Source organism: Neolamprologus brichardi, chromosome 1, assembly GCF_056152115.1.
Source record: "Neolamprologus brichardi isolate AB-2024 chromosome 1, ASM5615211v1, whole genome shotgun sequence".
NCBI lineage: Eukaryota > Metazoa > Chordata > Actinopteri > Cichliformes > Cichlidae > Neolamprologus > Neolamprologus brichardi.
The window spans coordinates 34,440,076-34,458,310 of NC_142104.1; the positions used below are offsets into that span (position 1 = coordinate 34,440,076).

General features: G+C 45.3%; 1 protein-coding gene across 1 annotated transcript; it reads right to left on the reverse strand.

The window, feature by feature from the left end:
* Positions 1–1,749: 1,749 nt before the first annotated feature.
* LOC102782404 (A disintegrin and metalloproteinase with thrombospondin motifs 8-like) lies at positions 1,750–17,781 on the reverse strand. The gene is made up of 9 exons (XM_006807214.3): positions 16,713–17,781; positions 14,766–15,005; positions 10,661–10,793; positions 10,395–10,562; positions 9,312–9,604; positions 6,244–6,430; positions 4,123–4,295; positions 3,682–3,857; positions 1,750–3,330 (listed from the first exon to the last, which is right to left on the reverse strand). The coding sequence occupies exons 1-9, from the start codon at positions 17,427–17,429 to the stop codon at positions 2,586–2,588; spliced, it is 2,832 nt and encodes a 943-aa protein (XP_006807277.2). The 5' UTR covers positions 17,430–17,781; the 3' UTR covers positions 1,750–2,585.
* Positions 17,782–18,235: the final 454 nt, after the last annotated feature.

The following is an 18,235-nucleotide window of genomic DNA, read 5'->3' on the forward strand; positions in this document are numbered from 1 at the left end:
GTGCTTCTGTCTGTGCAGCACAGTACAGGAGATTTTCTATCAGTCACTTGTGGCTAGTTCAGTATACTTTGCTGGGGGGGAGATGGTGAAGAGCACTGGATCATCTGAGCTCTGGTGAAGAGGATAATCCTGACCACCTTCTGCAATGCAATATAGCATTTTGGCTCAGGTCCATTTTCCCAGAAAAAAAAGCAGAAATAATAATAATAATAATAATAATAATAATAAATCATTTGAACTGGTGTAAGAAGATAATTAAATGATTAACTAAACAAGATGACGACAACCATCATTATGGATGGACTGTAACATATGAACAGCCCCCAACACTCCTACACAGGAGAAAGATTGAACAGGAAGCTTAACAGTTATTTTTTGGTCATCCTTTGACTGAAGTTCAAAAAAGTTTCTCGTTCTTTTAAATAGCTTTCATTTCAGACTTTGAATTTCTTCAGCGTGATAAAGCTCTACGGTCTGCTGAAACATTACAAACCAACTGAAAGTCAAACTGAACTGTGGATAACGTGATTATGGTCATGCTGGTATTTTTGAACTATTATGATGTTAACATCAACCAAGCTCAGAATATAGAACAACAGGCGTTAAAACAGGATGTTGTTAAGTGGCTGGGTTCCTCCCTGACCACAGCTACTGAATATATTCTCATATGGCTGTCTTTGAAATATTTGAGCGGAGAAGTTATTCCAGCGTGGGAGGATTTTTACAGAACTTTGGAAAAGGTTTCGGTTTGTAAAACTTGCCTCACCCAACTTTTCAAAGCTACCAGGCCACCTAAAAGAATTCCACACATCTGTGGCGAGTTTTAGTGTCGTTCAGCCTAAAAATGAACCCTGGAGTATGGAAGCCCACAAAAAAAAGGATCCATAACTCGAAATTTCAAATTATTTTCTCGAAATTTCAAGTTATTAACTGGACATTTTGAGAAAAGTAACTCAAATACTTTTCTCAAAATTTTGAGTTAATAACTTGAAATTTCGAGTTATGGATACTTGTTTTTTTGTTTGTTCTTTTAGTGGCAGAAACGGGCTTCCATACTGGAGATCTTACCTGAAATATTTTGTGAAATTTATGGGTCCTTATCGCTAATGTTCACTCGAAACTTCTATGCGTAGTTAATAGTGCCACTTTCATATGTTTTTAGTGATGTGTTGTGGAGGGTCACTCACAGTACAAGAGATCAACGCATCGACATAAATGTGTTTATTTGACCATTTTATAGACAATTATCTCAAAGACAGCAGCGTCTGCCATGTTACTTACATGTCCAAGGTAAAAACTTTACAAAAATAAATAGCTTAAAAAGGAAGCTGTAATAATAGCATATTCCTTCACTGAAGGGATACAGGCCCAATCCTCCATCTCCTTTATAACATACTGTAAATTAACAACAGGAATGAAGAAATCAAATATACACACATGAGTCTGAAACATCTGTGAACATTTGCATATGATGCATGAACTAAAGGGAAAATGAATAAAATTACTGTTGTTTTTTCATATACATGATAGATAATATGCTTATCACTTAACTTAGTAATAACACCTCCAAAATAAGATAGTGCAGACTGGTTGTACTGCTGTTTTGCTCAACTACACTGTGATGCACGTGGACATGGAACAAGGCTACAGTTACTTTACGGGGTCGAGCGGTCTGTCGTTGGGTTGTCCGATCAGAAAGACCCGACATGATCGAGGCTAATACATGTACAAAGTGTGGGAAATGCTTTTGATGTTGGCTCCAGCAGCCAGTAAATATAGTGAGAGCTATGGGTTTGCTCAACAATGCTAACTCTCCAGATAAAACCATGACGTCCTCGTCACACAAATTTAACACAAATTACATTAATGTGTGTTTGAGAAGACGAAGCAATCACACACAAGTGCCTTGATCGTACGGCCGTACCTTATTTAAGGGCAAGTGGCTCGATCAAAGCTCTATAGGGGCTTGATTCTGTGAATCACAGCTGGAGGAGGTATATTTACACTGTGCTGGTGTCTGACAGCAGGTTCATTGCTCTAGCCCCACCGAACTGCTGTTTATAGCAGACGGCCTCCAAAAACAATCTTTTAATCTGGACTAAATTTCTCATTCTGGAGGAAACACACACACTGCGCCTTCTCTTAGTGACTCTGCATAGCATCACATGTACATCCTGAGGTAGATTTCCATTGTTTCAATAGTGGTTGTCAAATGTCAACAGAGTGACAAAGTAATATTCAGCTAAAAGCCTTTGATGTGATTTGATGCAACCAGTTGATAAGATGGATGGATTATGAGGCAATGGGCCCTGGGATGTAGACGTTTAACCCCCACCCACCACCACTGCCACTCTGCGTAACAACGAGACCCTCCAGATTGAAAGAGGCATAAAAACATCTTGCAGGTGAAAACGAATGGTTATAATTATCATTTCTTTGGTTTTGTGGATCGCTCTGTGTGTTTGTAGTCATACTGTCCCTGATCTAATGGACCCCAGCATTACTCTCGGTGCGTCCGCCTGTTCAGTAATCCATCCATTGTTCATAAGTGCACTATGACCATGAGTCCGCTGTACTCGTGTTCTTCACAAGCAGTCCTGGTTGAAACATTCCCCAGACTCCGGCTCCGGGATCTTTCTTGGATCGCACTGTTCTGCTTCAACAGTCTTGCCAGTGTAGTCTATGCAGAAAACGCTGCGGTGGCGCTCCCCCTGACCACAAGTTCGTGAGCAGGCAGACCAAGGTCCCATCTGCCATATGGGACAGGGCAGATCTGCACAGGGCCTGATGTCCATGGGCTTTAGGTCTTTGTCACACTGACTGGAGAGGAAGCCTTCGTCGTCCATGCATTCAACATTTCTCCTGGACCACCCGGATCCACAGGTCTTGGAGCACGGAGACCACTCGCCCAGCACCCATTCAGGCACGCCAAACGGATGAATCATGTGCAAAGACAGGGACGAGCCCTTCTTCTCCTTGGGTTTGTTCAAAGTCACATCTTTAGGGATGAAAAAAGTATATTTGACCTTGGGAGGGCTACCATCTCCTGCAGTGGCGAGGAGCTGGATGGTGATGGCCTCCTTGAGCTGCCTGAAGCTCTGGATCCTCTCGAGCGTCGTGGAAGAGCCGCTGTACTTCAGTACTGCGCCCAGCACCGGAATGTCCTGCTCGACCGTGGACACGGAGAAGTTACCATTAAGGATGTAACCGCCACTCTCTCTCTTTACAGCCAGGTAGTAGCCGTCGTGCTTGATTCCTCGGTGGCTCCGCTGCTTGATGTCAATGTTAGTAGCGCCAGTGGGAACTGTGACAATGTCACTGTATCCATAGCTGATGGAGAAGAAACAGAACAGATAACAGTTAATATAGAATATCTGTATTGATTAGAACTTCCAGGTGAAAGGAGATGAACTTGGTTTGAAACAGAAGATCAGAATAAATCAGAATACCACAAATGGCCAAAAGTTATGAAGAACCTAAATTGATATTTGGGGTGAATAAATTCTTGTGAATGGGCCTCAAGTACAACATAAGCTTTGTATAATAATGTATTATAACAACACAATCAATTAATCAACTAATCAATTAGTCACAACTACAGTAGAAGGAAAGACTTCCATATATTTGTCCAAGCCTTTCAGTGCTTTATCGTTTTTATTATCGTCGATCCGATCGGCTTACGTTGCTTTGTTGCACGAGCCTGTGATCTTTCTACAGGTGAGCCCACTTCCTCCACACACGCCACACTTGTCCACTCTCTTGTTGGATCCTATCACCTGGTCGCAGCCTGCCTTCACACACTGTCCTTGGACACACACAGATGTGGTGTCAGGGCCACAGGGGGTCCCGTCGATCACCTGCAGGGATGGAGCAAGCATCGGTGGGTCACACATGTCCCATTCAACTTTTGAATATAGCTCAACATCATGTCAGGGTGTTCATCAGTGGATGGAGGTCACGGTTATGATGTTGGAGCTGGTTATAACACTGGCGATGAAGCAGAGCTGGGACTTCAGGAAAAACTACAATGATGATTTTATCTGATCTGATTTTAAAAAACTGAACCAGTGCTTCAGACTTCTGGCTTTCCTTTCATTGAGATTTGCTGTGACGTTATTGTACCTTGGATTCGAACACCTTGAATTCACTGCTGCCCCGGGCCCTGCAGAACAGCTTGCACCTGTCTCTGGGAGAAACACCGGCGTACTTTGGTATCCACTGTTTCACGTTCCCGTTGTGGTCCAGGTAGTTGGGGCTGTTGTACTTCTCACACTGCTCCTCCCTGAAACTTTTACCTAACATGAAGAAACAATAAATGAAGACTTTACCAAAACAATTTTTATAATCCGATCACCTGATCAACTGTACTTTTATATTCAGTAGAGCAATGCAGAAAAATAGATGAACACCAGCAGAGTCTGGTGGACAACAATTAATTATGTAGCATCAAAACATAAAACCTGATTAGAAAACACAACATGGACAAACGTGCTGGGCCAGCTGCACATCACACCTACAGGAGCTCAGCCACGCTCGAAGCTCGCAGTGTTTGTGGCGATGGAGGATGCTTCATGGCCGAGTTGGGGAGATTTCTACAAGCTTCCCCTTTGCAACATTCACGCTCACAGTTAATCTCGTGATATCTAGAAGGGAGGACGTTTCATGAACTGACTTGTTGCAGTGGTGCCATCCTATTACAGCACCACACTGGAATTCAGCGAGCGCTTTGGAACGACCCATTCTTCTACTAATGTTTCTACAGGCAGGCTACACTCAAAGGTTAGGAGGCGTGGCCTGATACATTGGTGCATATAGTGTGTTTTTGCAGTTCTTTTATTGGTTACAGTGATACATTAGTGACTCCTCTGGTCTGCCCTCAGTGAACATGTTTCATTGGAGTCTTTAGTTTCATTAATTTGTAAATCAGAGTCCACACTAGTGTCACTGACATGTCCCTGCTGCATGGGTGGTCGTTTCCGCACTCCCATCCCCCCATCCCTGCTTACAAGATGGCTCAAACCACAGCATCTACATCTGTTTTTATATGCAGGCTGTGGGTCAGTCTAGAAAATGCTGTTTTTCGATTGAGCGTCCCCCTGTTGCCTTCAGTGCCGTCTCCCTGTCGGCCTGTGATTGTCTGAGTGCAAACAGCTGTTCTGGAGTCCGAGCAGATCTGTGCCAGCTGTGCCTCATCACAACAATCAAGCTCTCTGCAAATATCCAACTCTGCCACTACCAGCCTGCCGCGTGCTTATGCAAGTTCTTATTCTGTTGTTACTCGTTACAGACTCCCGACCCTCGTCTCCTCTCGCCTGCAGCTCCATCGGTAATGTCTGCAGCGTCAGACTTTTAGCTTCCAGCTCGTCACCCCTGCCCCCATCCGAGCTTTGCGGCTCAAGTCGGAATATCACAAGTTTTAATCCAAGCCTGCTCTGCTGTCCCCGCTCATTATCTACAATGAATTGTCTTTTCTCTACAACTCTGTAGAGAAAAGACAGTTGAAGCTGGAACGAGTCAAAACCGCAAAACTACAAAGTTGGATCTGCTGACATCAGAGGTCGGTAGATGTCTATAAGCACCTGTTTTGTTCTCCTGCTCATGATTTTACATAAAATCTCCCAGACCTGAAATGCAGTGTGGTTCAACAACACTGGTGCACTTTGGCAGGAAAGAGGTTCTAGATAGAACCTTTAATTACACAGTTTCTTGCAGAGTTTGTGGAGTGGTTTGAACACGAGCTAACAAGTAGTTTTTTGTTTTTTTCTTCATAAAAATGTTTGTTGCAAAGCTTAATTTTCATTTCTAAAGACATGGTGGAGCTGGGGAAGAACAGAGCAGGTTTAGAGTTTTTCATAACGTTGCGATGTAGATCTTGGGTTTTGGCAGAGGCACTCGGGGATCACATCCTGTGGCCTAATGTTCCTGTGGCTTATGGCGAGGGTTGGGTTTGGAAACAGTGGCCAAAACATCATAAGGTGGGGTCAACGTGCCGTGGGGCCAACCCTCGCCCAAATATGCCAACACACATAACATCTGGCCTGCATAAAGCGGATCTACAGCAGGTCTGTGGCAGCCAGACTCACCCCGGCTCAATGCTGCCAGTCAAATGCAGGACAATGGAAAGTGCAGATGTGGGACAAACATTTGCTGCTGTGTCTGATGTTTTCAGTGGGGGACAAACGATATAAGAAGCTGTTTCTTTGTTCATTTGAAAGCTGAAAGCTGTATTACGTTGACCCTTACCTTCATTGTTGTCACATGGCTGTATGTTGCAGGACTGGTACTGGACCCTCTGTCCTTCACAGTACTTCCCTCCATTGTGAGGCACTGGGTTAGTGCACTCCCTGTAGGAGAACTCCACCCCACCTCCACACGTCCTAGAGCACTGCTGCCACGGTCCCCACGAGCTCCAGCCGCCGTCCACAACCATCTGCGGTAAAACACACAGGAAAAAAAGAGCAGAGTAGTCGGTTAGTGCTCTGAGCCAAAGGCAATGTCAGCTGTGCAGCCTAAACCACAGTCTGGGCTTCTGGGTTTGAGGCCGCACAGCGTGTTGGCATGCCGCGCCTCGAGGCTAAATCTGTGTTGAAGTTCGGCACGCGCCTGCTGTCTGACTCTACCCACATTCCTGCCACATGTGTCACTCACTGCTAGTGGAACCTGCCGTGCTCCAAGTTTGTACGTGGAGTGAGTATGTGCGCATGTGCATGTGTGTTTGCTAGCAAGGTTGTTCTTTCCAGAGGTTTTATAAGCTTGAACCACATCCCAACGGCCAGCATGTCTGGATTCATAAACAGATGTGTATTCAGAACACAAGGAGAAGGAATCAAGGCGACGACCTTAAATAAGATGCTGAGGTGTTCCTACAGGAAATCTAAAAAGGTATCGTGAAGGATCTGCAGTTCAACTCGCCAAAGTCAGACACAGCTCAGTTTATGATGCGTTCTCTGAGCCCTTTAATGTCTGTACTTCAAGTCTCAGGTCTCAGCTAATGCAACACTTTCTGCAAACATGCAGAGTTTTGTATTATGGAAGCAGTGAGTTTCTCCACCACAGGGAATATGTTGGCCTTGCTGACTCTCATCACTCGTCTGTTGTTAGCGTATTAGCTTTGCTATCTGCTATCATCTCTCTGCTATCATTGTGGGTTTGAATCCACAGTTTGGGGCGGAGCTTGATGGTTCTTACCAGAGAGCGTGGGCTCTCTGTGGGTATTCCAGCTTCCGCCCACTCCAAAGACATGCAGTTAGTGCATTTATGTTAACTGAACATCAGATTAAGAATAATTGTGCATTATCCACAGCTTATCTAACGCAGCATGAGCTAAACCTCCAAAATGTGCTGAGGATGCCTCATTAGAGCTTTATGACTACAAACCTGGTTACTCTGTTGACTCATCAGACACTGTGAACATTCTTTGGTGGTGAAATAAACAATGTCAGCGTGCAACATGCAAGAAGATGGGAAGAGGGTCCAAAGACTGTAATTTACTGAAAAAACACGTGCTTCAGAAAACAGCTTGGAAAACCAAGGATTTTGACTAGGGTGGGTTTGGATAATCGATTTATTGATTAAAATCGATTCTGGCTTGGATAACGTGATATCGATTCATTAAAATCCTGAATTGATTTTTTAATATAAATTTATTTTACCCGAAACGCCAGAATCTCAGGTGAAACCTCACAACATTTCAACAACCAAACAGTAAAACAGTAAATGAGAGCAGGAACACGGATTCTGCACAGAGACGTAAACACAAAGCGCCGACGGATCAGAATCAGTGAGATGTGACTTTCTCTCACCGACGGCACGGACACGGTCGGGGCTGAAAGCCGACAGCTCGCTGATTCTGATGTTTTGGCGGGTCGAGCTTTGTGTTCACGCCCTTTTTGCGCTGATTCTGAAGCTGTTAGTTTGATCTCCCTCCAAACAATATTGACTGAACCAGCAGCAAAAGAAGATCCAAACTAAGCTTCACATAAACATCGTCAAGGATTCACTCTGACTTTTACTGATTTGCTTCCAACACACTTCATGCACAGCTCTCTCTCTCTCTCTCTCTCTCTCTCTCATCTAAAAATCTGTTTTCTTCATTATTCTCTTGCTTGTTACGCACAAGTCTACAGTTGTTTACAGGCTGTCGGCCGCTGTTTTTTTTTTCCTTTTACTTACTTCCGAAAACAAAACCTAATTTCTGCCTTTCAGCGGGCTTCTGAACAAATTTAAACCTTTTCAAATTATGCAAAATGCAAAACGCCGTGTCTCTAATAAAACTGCTGTAACTTCAGAGGTGATGTTCATATGTTGATTAATGATTTTCTTTCATTTTTGATGTACTGCAGAATATTTTTATAAAATCCCAGAACAGGAAAATCACCTTCATGTTTTTCTGTTTTATCTTCAGTTACTTTAACACAAAGGCCTCTGCTGTGAGCTCACACCTTTGATAAAGTCTGGAAAGTGTCAGCTTCCTTTTTATAGATACAAAAATATGTAAATGTACTGATCTGAATTATAATATTTCTGACTGTTTGAGGCAAAATTTCCCCGATTTCGAATTGAATTGAATTGAATCGTGAATCGAATCGATTCTAGAAATCAGTGGCGATACCCGGCCCTAATTTTAGGGTAAAATTGCCCTAATTTTGACCCTCGTGTGAAAATCTTTGGTCTCAAAGCTGCACTGATATTTCTTTTCTTCCAAAAGCACTCGTGACCTTATGTTGTCGCCACAGCCACTACAAGCCTAATCACCTCATGGTCTTACAAGGATGGTGTGGCTCAAGTGTTGGGAAACAGCTGAACGAACAAACGTCAGCCTCACTTTTTGTTTTTTACCGACTGACGACTGACGAGCTCACTAGCACGGCGGCACAAAGGCAGCAGGTGCGCTGATGTGAAACAGGCATGCACGAGGTGCATTTCTGCACATCTACCTACAAACTGTGTCCCTTTCTTAGTTGTGTTTCACGGTGAACTTCTCCACAGTACTTTGCAAGCATATCTTTCAATGTACACACTGATCATGTGTGAGCACTCAATAAGAGCTGCAAGTCTGGATGCAGTATTTGTGTCGTGAGATAAAATTCCTGCAATACTTCCAATATTTGAGCAATAACACAATAAAAAGGTCAAAGTTTAAAATAAAAGGCGTCGTGTGGGAGGGGCACTGACACAGCTGACACTGCGAGCTAATGCTGGCGTTCATAGCTGGTAGCTGAGATACTTCGGTCCCTGTTCATGAAAGGATTTTACTGCCATCAAAATTTTGTAAGATGTCTTTTAAAAACAGGGAACAGACTCGGGCTTACCAGTGGCTTCATCGCCTCATCGCCTGGCACGCAGACGCCATGAAGGCAGGTTCCATTGGCACCGCAGGGGGTGCCATCAGCCCAGGGCAGGCTCCCATTCTTGGTAGAGCATTGCAGCGTCCCCTCCTCCTGACACCACAGCTGGCTGCAGGTATCGCTGTCGGAGGTGTTGGGGCAGTGGACGAACTCCTCTCCAAAAATCTGCTGGCACTGCTGGTCCACGCTGTACTTGGAGCCTGGCAGCTCCTTCGGCAGAGGCATGGCGCTCTCTGGGACGTCGAGCAGGCAGTCCCCTGTGGTTACAGCACAAAACAAGTCCGTATGAGGCTGGTTATATCGGCATTTGTGGAGACTGTGGAGACTGTGCGGCACAGCGACAATCGTAAATATGCTGCGTGTGGCATGACAACAGTGGGAAAGTATTCAGTGCAAGCTGTGTCCTGACTATAAAACGGAACAATTTCACTTTAACTAATGTAGTGCATGTTTATAGGCAGCCTAATGCTCTGAATCTGGACGTCTGACAGGTCATCCAACTCTGATTGTTTTCCATTATTCCTCTAATGATCTTTATTGCATTCAATAAGCTTTTGTCTGGAGCTGTCAGTGACATCTGCGGTTCGGTATGAACATTCTCAGCCACTTGAGTTTTTGTTGGAAACATTTTCCAACTGATAAAGAACACATTCTGCTGACACCAGCTGTTGCTTTTGGCCAAGGAGGTGGGGAACAGGAAGAAGTCCATATTATGACTCAGTGGAAAAGAAGGTTCACTGACAGATCGAGCAAGGATACAAACAATACAGGATGCACAACAAGGCAGGGGGAGAGGGAGCAGCAGAGGTAAGGCAAAAGAAAGAGCAGGATGTGGAAACCTCGGGCGAAATAAATCGAGCGTCCAACCCGTAATTTAAGGGGAGCGGCACGTTTAAGCAGGAAAGCCTCGGTTCACGAGAGGATGAGAGGAAGCGTATGTTTTATACATCTCTGAGTGACTAATAACAGAGTCGCAGTGTGGCAGGCAGCCACACTGGCACAAGATAACGACATTAATGTAGAGCAACAAGCTGCAGTGTGCCTCACCGTGCCCGTTGTCAAAGAATTCGGTGACGTAGAGCGCGCTGCAGGGCGACCAAGGCAGGGTTTTGTTGAGGCTGACGAACAGCGGCGCCATCAGGTGATGACCTCCCAGATCCCCAAAGAGTCTCTCACACGTCTTGGAGTCATCGTGAGGCATGCTCAGCACGTGACCTGCAGGAGGTGACAGTTTAGGAACGACTGAAAACTCTCGATCTAAGAAGCTTTTCCATAAAGCCGAGGATCGCGTCAGCCCCCCCGTGTGACCTCACCGAGCTCGTGTGCGGCTGTGAAGGCAGCTTGCAGGCCGTTGTCCTCGATAACGGAGCAGCTTCTCTTGGGATCGCACATCGTCCCGACGTCGGCCACGCCCAGCGTGTCGCAGCTCTTCTGACCGCAGATGTCCTGAAACACAAACACAGAACAAAAATGTCAGATTTGAATAAACTGGAAAAAGAGCTACTTTGTTTCTGCATAATTACATGTTCGTAGTTTCACTTTGGTGGCTTCTCCTCACACCAGCATCTCGGACGTTCTGGGCTTTTCAAATACACGAGGGGAACGTGTTCTCCAGATAAAGCTGGAATTCAGTGAAGTTCCATGAACTTCAAACTCCAGCAGGAAGAAAGAATAAAAAGGACGATCGGAGCCTCTCCGGCTTCTGCTGCAACGTTCAGAGTTTGATGTAAACAACATGGAAGAATGGATCCGTCCTGCCTCGTGTTAGCAGTTTGTCCTATTACATCACCGGTGAGCAGGTATGTTTCTGACCACTGCAGCCCTTTATGTGCACGTCTGCTGATGACGGCACGAAGCTTCAGTTATATCAAACTGCTTTGTTGAACACAACAATGAGTTCACTGTACTCTCAGTTCAACACCTTTGGGATGTTGTCGAATCACAGACTCACATCACGGAAGTGTAGCAGACAAACCTGCAGCACTTGTGTGATGTTATTGTGTAACAACAAAATCGCTGAGGAACGTTTCGTGTTTGTGCCACGAAGAATTAAAACAGTTCTGAAGACAAAAAGGGTCCAAATCCAAACAAAGTGTCCCGTGAGCACAGCTAGGTCAGCTGTTTGATCACTTTAAACTCTCCGTTCTACCTTTCAGCCGTTTCGTTTTTGCTAAATTGCTTATTTATTCTAGTCTGTTTATAATTAATCACTGGTTCAACTTTTCATCAGTGGCTGCTCGTTACAATATTCGGTTCACAGGGTGAAGCCAGCACAATCAGTCCTCTCACAGTAAAGGTATGTACAGAAGTCTCTAAATAATGTGCATTATGCTTAAGTAAACAAGCAGCAATTTTAAGATTGTTAAAAAGAGCGAGTGTGACGTGGAGCTGGGGAGCCGAGTTTCATCCTCTGCAGTAGAAAGCCTGATTGTGTTGACCTGCTTGGACTGTCTGACTAGTTTTCATGCACACTCAGTAACAGCTGAGGTGTTACAACCACCTCCTGTGTGCATATAGTTTGGTGGCTAGCTGCATATTAACATAGCGAGTGCAGCTTTGCATAAAGTTGTACAGTATGTGACAAGAAGCAGTACACACTGGAGGGAAGTGGCAGTGGCCAGCAAAGGTGATGGAACAGCTGCTAAAACTGCGTTTCACTCAAACTAAACTGAAAGAGCGACTCAGAAAGATTCAAACTGAAACGTCCGAATATTTTTACATCCCAAATCTTTGCCTGATAGCTTGTGGATTTAAGGCACTGCAGGCTGCACTGTTAAAGGCTTTATTCTGTCAAATAGTAAATACAGTAAATATATTAGCAGCTCTTGATGACTGTTATATAACCTTCACCATCTATTTAAAAATCAAAAGCATGTTACTCAGAGTTTCCATCATTAAGCAAAAGCAAATAAATATCCGCAGCTGTGGGAGAAGTGACCGTGAGTTATATCAGACATCTTATTTCTGTGCAGCATGGACAGACGCATCCACGGCCTCGCCTTCTCTAAAAAACACGAGGCTTCTGTGATTGGAAAGACATCTGGACCTGGAGACAGGGACTGAATGCAGCTCAGTCTGTGTTTGCGCACCTTGTTCCACAACAGCAAAAGATGCTTTTCATGCAGATGCAAACTCGACGTGTGGGTCAGAGCTCAAACCGCAATGTTGCACAAACACACACGCGGTGAGACCGCAAAGATGCACGAGTGAAACGTTTCCAATGCACGCAACTTTGCGTGTTACGCAGCGTCAGTCTTCTCTTTGACTGCGGCTTGCACGGCACGCATTTGCGACCCCGAGCAGGCCACATAGTAAAGCTCGACCATTAGTAGGGGCACTAAAGTCAGCTCATCCACGAGGAGCCTTCTGTCCTCTGCATTTCTGCGGAAATGGAAAAACAAACAGAAACCCGGGTTTGCGTGAATGATGGTTTCCCCCAAAGAAAAGCCGCTCCAACAATCCAGCACAAAGCCATATGTTCTCTCCATTATTCCTCAGATCCGGGGTCAGATTTACACGCTAACGTCATTCTGTAGGCGGATAAATGCCAAGCCTGTCATCAAATCGAGCCGCAAACCAGGGCACTTAGCTATAAAACTTTAATAATAGAGAAGTTCCTCGCCTAATGTATTGTCTGCTAACACCTTGTCAACACGCACATACCAGATGGAAGAAGGCAGCCAAATACAGCGGAACAAGCCAATCGCAACTCAAACCCCGAGGACTTGTGAACTTATTTCCTGTCATCCATAAAGAACAGTTTGTTTGCTTTGCTTCGACATTTCCCCAGCTTGGAAAAGATTATTCCATCTCTGCAGGCTGCTTTCCTTAAGTGACAGCTCGAAAGTTTTTCTTTTCTATGGGCTGTTAAAAAATAACGTATGACAACGGCTGGTTTAAAGCGAGGCACAGTTTCAGCTGGGAGACCTCCACATGTCACTACAGCTGCTCTAAAGTGCACCTGTGTCACTGTGGGCCACTTTGGCTCAGATGATAGCTGGGCGGCTTTGCTGCCTGTGGAACCGCATTGTGCTCCCACAGCTGGCGGGGCACTGAATTCCACCAGAGATTATTTTCGGACTCATTCTCGCTGCTTGTCTTCTGAACGGAAACTAAATCTGCCAGAACGTGATGGTGAGAGGACGTCCATCCTCTGTGACGCAAAACCGCACTTTGACTGCTGTAACCTACCGTGGTGACTGACTCTGTGTCAACAGTCACACACACACACACACACACACACACACACACACACACACACACACACACACACTACATGAACTGCTAAACACGTCCAGCTGAGGGCACATAACATATTCTGTATCACTTGTGTTACTTCAAAGGATCCGAACATTAAACATGATGAAAGTTTCAAATAGTAACAAATAATCCATCTGAGGTCAAATCTGACTTTCTTACTTCAAACTATTTTTTTCTACTTTTGGATCTGTATGATGTCACTGTGAGCAGAGATCCCTGACACACTCATCTCTGTTACACGTCTGTTGCTGTGAGTGTACAAGCCCCACCCACTTGGTGGGTTTTATTTATGAAGAGCAGCCAATCAGAAGAAACTTGGCTTAAAAGGCGGGAGAGGGGCGCTGGGATGGCTGCTATAAACTTGGAGTTCATTTAGTCCCATTACCACATAAATACGACGCAGAAGTGCTTTAATAATATAATGTAGCTGTAATAATAAATCCCCTTTAAAAGCATTAGCCTTAGCTGTGTTTTAGAGAATCATACATTAATTCTCCTTCTTAGCTGTTTTTAACTTCCTTTATTGCTTTGGTTGCTAGCAGGTGGCAGTTTATGTGAACATGAGAATCCACCTTCAGCAGTGGAGAGAAATACATGCACCTTTTACAGGACACAGGGGAATTTGTTCAATAAAACATTAAAAAAATAGATTTTATTTGTTAGCATTTACATTTTTGCTTCATGACTAAATCACTTCCCATTGTTGAACCTTTCCATGAAACCTGAAATACTGCGGTGTTCCTCAAGGATCAGTTCTCAGGCCACTGCTGTTTGCAAATTATGACTTAATGAACACTTCACAGTAACTCTTCATTTTGCCTTTAGGTTTTAATTGTGTCTCAGTTACTAAATGGCTGAGTACTCATTTGCACAGTCCAGATTTCATCGCGCGATCTTAGAATTTCAATTGCACGATACTAAACAATCCCTTTATTCAGGGGTAATGATGGCATTTCTCTGAACTTGTGCAGTTAAAGCTATAAAAAGTGTAGTTAATGACTTCTTGTTAAGATGTTCATCTTGTTTAAAAGATAAATGTTTAAAGCCTTATTTGCAGATGATGCTGTGTTTTATTTCAAAGAGCTAAACAGCTTTAAATAAAACAAAAAAGGAGAAAAATAACAAAATCAGATGTATGCTCGTCGGCTGGCTCCTCACCTCTCTGGTGAACAGCATGGCAGTGTCGTAGTGCTCGGGATGCCTCTGGCTCGGTGGGTTGAAGCGCTGCTGCCAGGAGCAGAAGTTCCTCAGAGCCACACCTCCATTGCTGGAGACCTCCGGTCCAATTTCCTCGTCTTCCACCAGCAGCATCTCCACCACCACCATGTTCACAGAGTTCTTTATGCTGGGGTGCTTATAAAGCTGGGCGGCCATGGACATGAGGGTGAGGATGTAGTGCTGTGGAGGAGAGGATATTTATGATTCAGCCTACAGATGTGTTTGGACCAGGCTGGCTAAACAAGCTAAACATGCACGTGATGGTAATGAGAAGTTTTTAATGAAATCTGGAGAAGAAAGCGTGTGTGCGTACATTACTCCAGGGGACTTTAATGATGTTTTGAGTCTGCGGGACAAGCTTCATTATAAAATTTTGGGCAGATTGCAAACACATTTTTGCCTTTTCTTACTTAGTAGATGTGCATGTGTAATGGTGTAGAGGGGCCAGTGTGTTGGTTAGTTCTAACGTGCCTCGTTTGATGCCTTCAAATGGAAAAGAGACTTTTTCCAAATGCAGTAATTGCACAAAAATAAAAGCATAAACACTATAAAGTGCTGAGCACATGTGTGTTCTGCAATGGAAATTAAACTGGCTGATATGTGGAGCTGTGCTGGACTGTCTGTTACTGCTGCAGCAACCAAAGAAAAGGACGCCAACATCATACAAGGTGGCCAAAGCTGTAGGCAGACAAACCCACACCTGTTACTTGTCCCGTGACACAATCATGAGGCGACTGTGGCTCAGGGGTTCGAAGCTCATCTGTAACCGGAAGGTTGCCGGTTCGATCCCCCTGCTCTCTCTGTCCTGGTCGTTGTGTCCTTGGGCAAGACACTTTACCCTACCGCTGATGGCGCGATATGGCTACAACTGCAGCTGCCTCCACTAGTGTGTGAATGAATAGTGGAATTATTATTATCATTAAAGGAGACGCGTCAGGGATTTCCACAGAGCTGCTGTGTCACCGTGTTTCAGAGCTGCCAAAGCACAGACAGTGAGCAGCTTTGCCGTGATGTGTATTCTCGGTGAAATCATTTTTTCTAGGGTGGGTTGATAGTCCCACATTGAAAGGTTTTCCACCCACGGAGCCACATGTTGATTTTTGTCTGGGGCAACCAAATCACTGAAACGGCCCCTATTTGTAGAAAACTGCATAGAAATAAAAAGGAATGTGTGATTTGGAAAATCCACTGTGAGCCAAGTTTATCAGTGCAACCTTCCTCCTCACCTTGTGTCTGGTTGCCGGGGGATACTATGGAGACTTTGGCAGCTGAGGACTTAAACACAAACAGATTAGGATTTGGCTGGTGCGGACTTTGGCACAGTCCTACTTATTACTGGTTCGGCTTTGGTTGGAACCAGCACTGATTTTAGATTGGAAGGAGGACGTAATAAACATTTACTTTAACACTGAAGGTTTTATGCAGCAGAGCAGGGCTGATTTAAAGAATCACGGAGAAAAGACAGAATGGAAAAGCTATTGTAAGCGCTGGGAGTCTTCCTGGTGATGCTGAGGCTTTGCTGCCAAATGGTGACCAAGTCCGTAGGAATGTGCTCGAGCATTTCTTGCATTTCTTTGGCCTGACATCTTTCTGTGGAAAACAGGGAGCTCATCGATTTCCTCCCATCGTCCCTCACTGACAAAACATGTTTTATGCAGCCGGAGAGAAAAACATATGCCTGCCTTTATATTTTCGAGTGTGTCAATCCTGACTTTGCAGACAGGATGGGAAAATAAAAAGGGGGGGGGGGGGGGGGGGGTAATGGAATGATGTCTACAACAGCGGCCTGTTTATGGAAGCGTCTAAGCCAAGAAATTAAAGGCGAGCTTTGTTTGGGCGCCTAGTAAGTGTGTGCGTGCAGGAAAGAATGAGTTCATGGCGTCTGACCTTTATTTCATCTCCATAGAAGTGGGTCATGCTTGAGTCTGCTACCACCAGCGTCTCTATGAACCGTGGCGCGGAGACAAAGCGTCTCCGGCGTGGTTCCCTCCTTGCGTCACCGTCGCCGTGCGTAAATCTTTCCCCATTGTGCTGCTCCGCGGCCGCGTGATCAAACGGGAGGGAAACACCGTTGCTCTCGTTGAATGTTCTCCTCCTGATGACGTGCGGCTCCTCGGCAGAGGCTGGCCCGGGGCCGCCGTGGAGTTTGGGCTCAATCAAATACTCTTTGCCCTCCGTTACAAAGGAGCCAAAGATGCCCGAGCACAGACTGACAGCCACGAGTGAGTTCTGATCTCGATCCACGTTCCCGGAGTAAAAGCAGCTCCTCAGGTGGCCCTCGCTCTCCTCTGACCTGTTCATAAGCTTCTGGGGGGCGGCTCGGGCCCCTGGAGCGCTGCGTAAAGTTCCAACGTCTCTGGCTTTGACGCGCTGGATGGTGAAGGAAGGCGCGATGAAGCTGGTGTCCGGGACGAGGTTTAGAGTAAAGTCTTTGCCAAACGCACTGAGGACAAACCTCGGCTGCTCCTCGCTTCTCTTCCAGAAGCGCCCGCTGGTTCTTGCGTTTATCCGAACAGGTACAACATCCTCTGATTCAAACGAAGAGGCAAGTGCCGCGTCGACTACGCACAGCAGCGAAAAGAGCAAACACGCAGTGGCACACATCGTCTGCAGACAGAAACGCGCTGAAGAGTGGATCAAAAATAAAGACTAACAAAGATGATGTCCTCTCTCTTCTGCGGTCGCAATAACGTCTCTTCTGAAATGAAAGCGAGCTCAGAGTGTGCTGCTCAGCTTCGACCAGCTATCATTCCCTGCTCTGCCGCTCACCAGCACCGCTGCAGTCTGGACACATCGGGGGTATTTATACTTTCCCTTCTTCTCTGGACATGAGGGGGTTTATTTTTGATATCCTCCGTTGCTGGAAATTCTCCTCCCACTCACACTTCATGAGAAACTCGAGGATAAAACGGGTCCAATAAGAATGGGCCGACACTCCCCCCTTCTGAAACAGCTTGACAACCGCGCTCCTATTATTAACCCAGCGTGCTGTATGGCAGCGACAGGACATCTATACTACGCATAGCTGGGAGTCCGCTACGCGAGTTATTTCGGAGGTGTGTGAGTGGCAGGCCCCCACAGGGCCCGGAGCCCCCCACCCCGCCCCTCTCCAAATCCGGCCTGCTTCATCCCCCGCACAAAAGAGCAAGACGAAGAAAGGCGCCGAGTTTGCTTGGAACTGACCCCGGACACTGGGAAACGTCTAATCGCGTTAGTGACGATTTTGGATGAACGTTATTCTTCTCATATCTCCAACATGTGACGTTTGAAGAAGCTTCTTTTTAAATACTAAAATAAAGCAACATTTTACACACAGTGAATAAAAAACTGCATTTGAACTGAATGTTAAACTCATCAAATAATCCAAAACAAATGCCAAAAAATTCCTGCACCCCAAACAGATGTACAGG

Excerpts from the sequence above, each read along its gene's own strand:
- LOC102782404 (XM_006807214.3), bottom strand. The coding sequence starts at position 17,429 with ATGTGTGCCACTGCGTGTTTGCTCTTTTCGCTGCTGTGCGTAGTCGAC. Across the intron at positions 10,794-14,765 it reads CCATGCTGTTCACCAGAGAG|GACATCTGCGGTCAGAAGAG; the intron begins GTGAGGAGCCAG and ends TTTGTGTTTCAG. Across the intron at positions 6,431-9,311 it reads ATGAGGCGATGAAGCCACTG|ATGGTTGTGGACGGCGGCTG; the intron begins GTAAGCCCGAGT and ends GTTTTACCGCAG.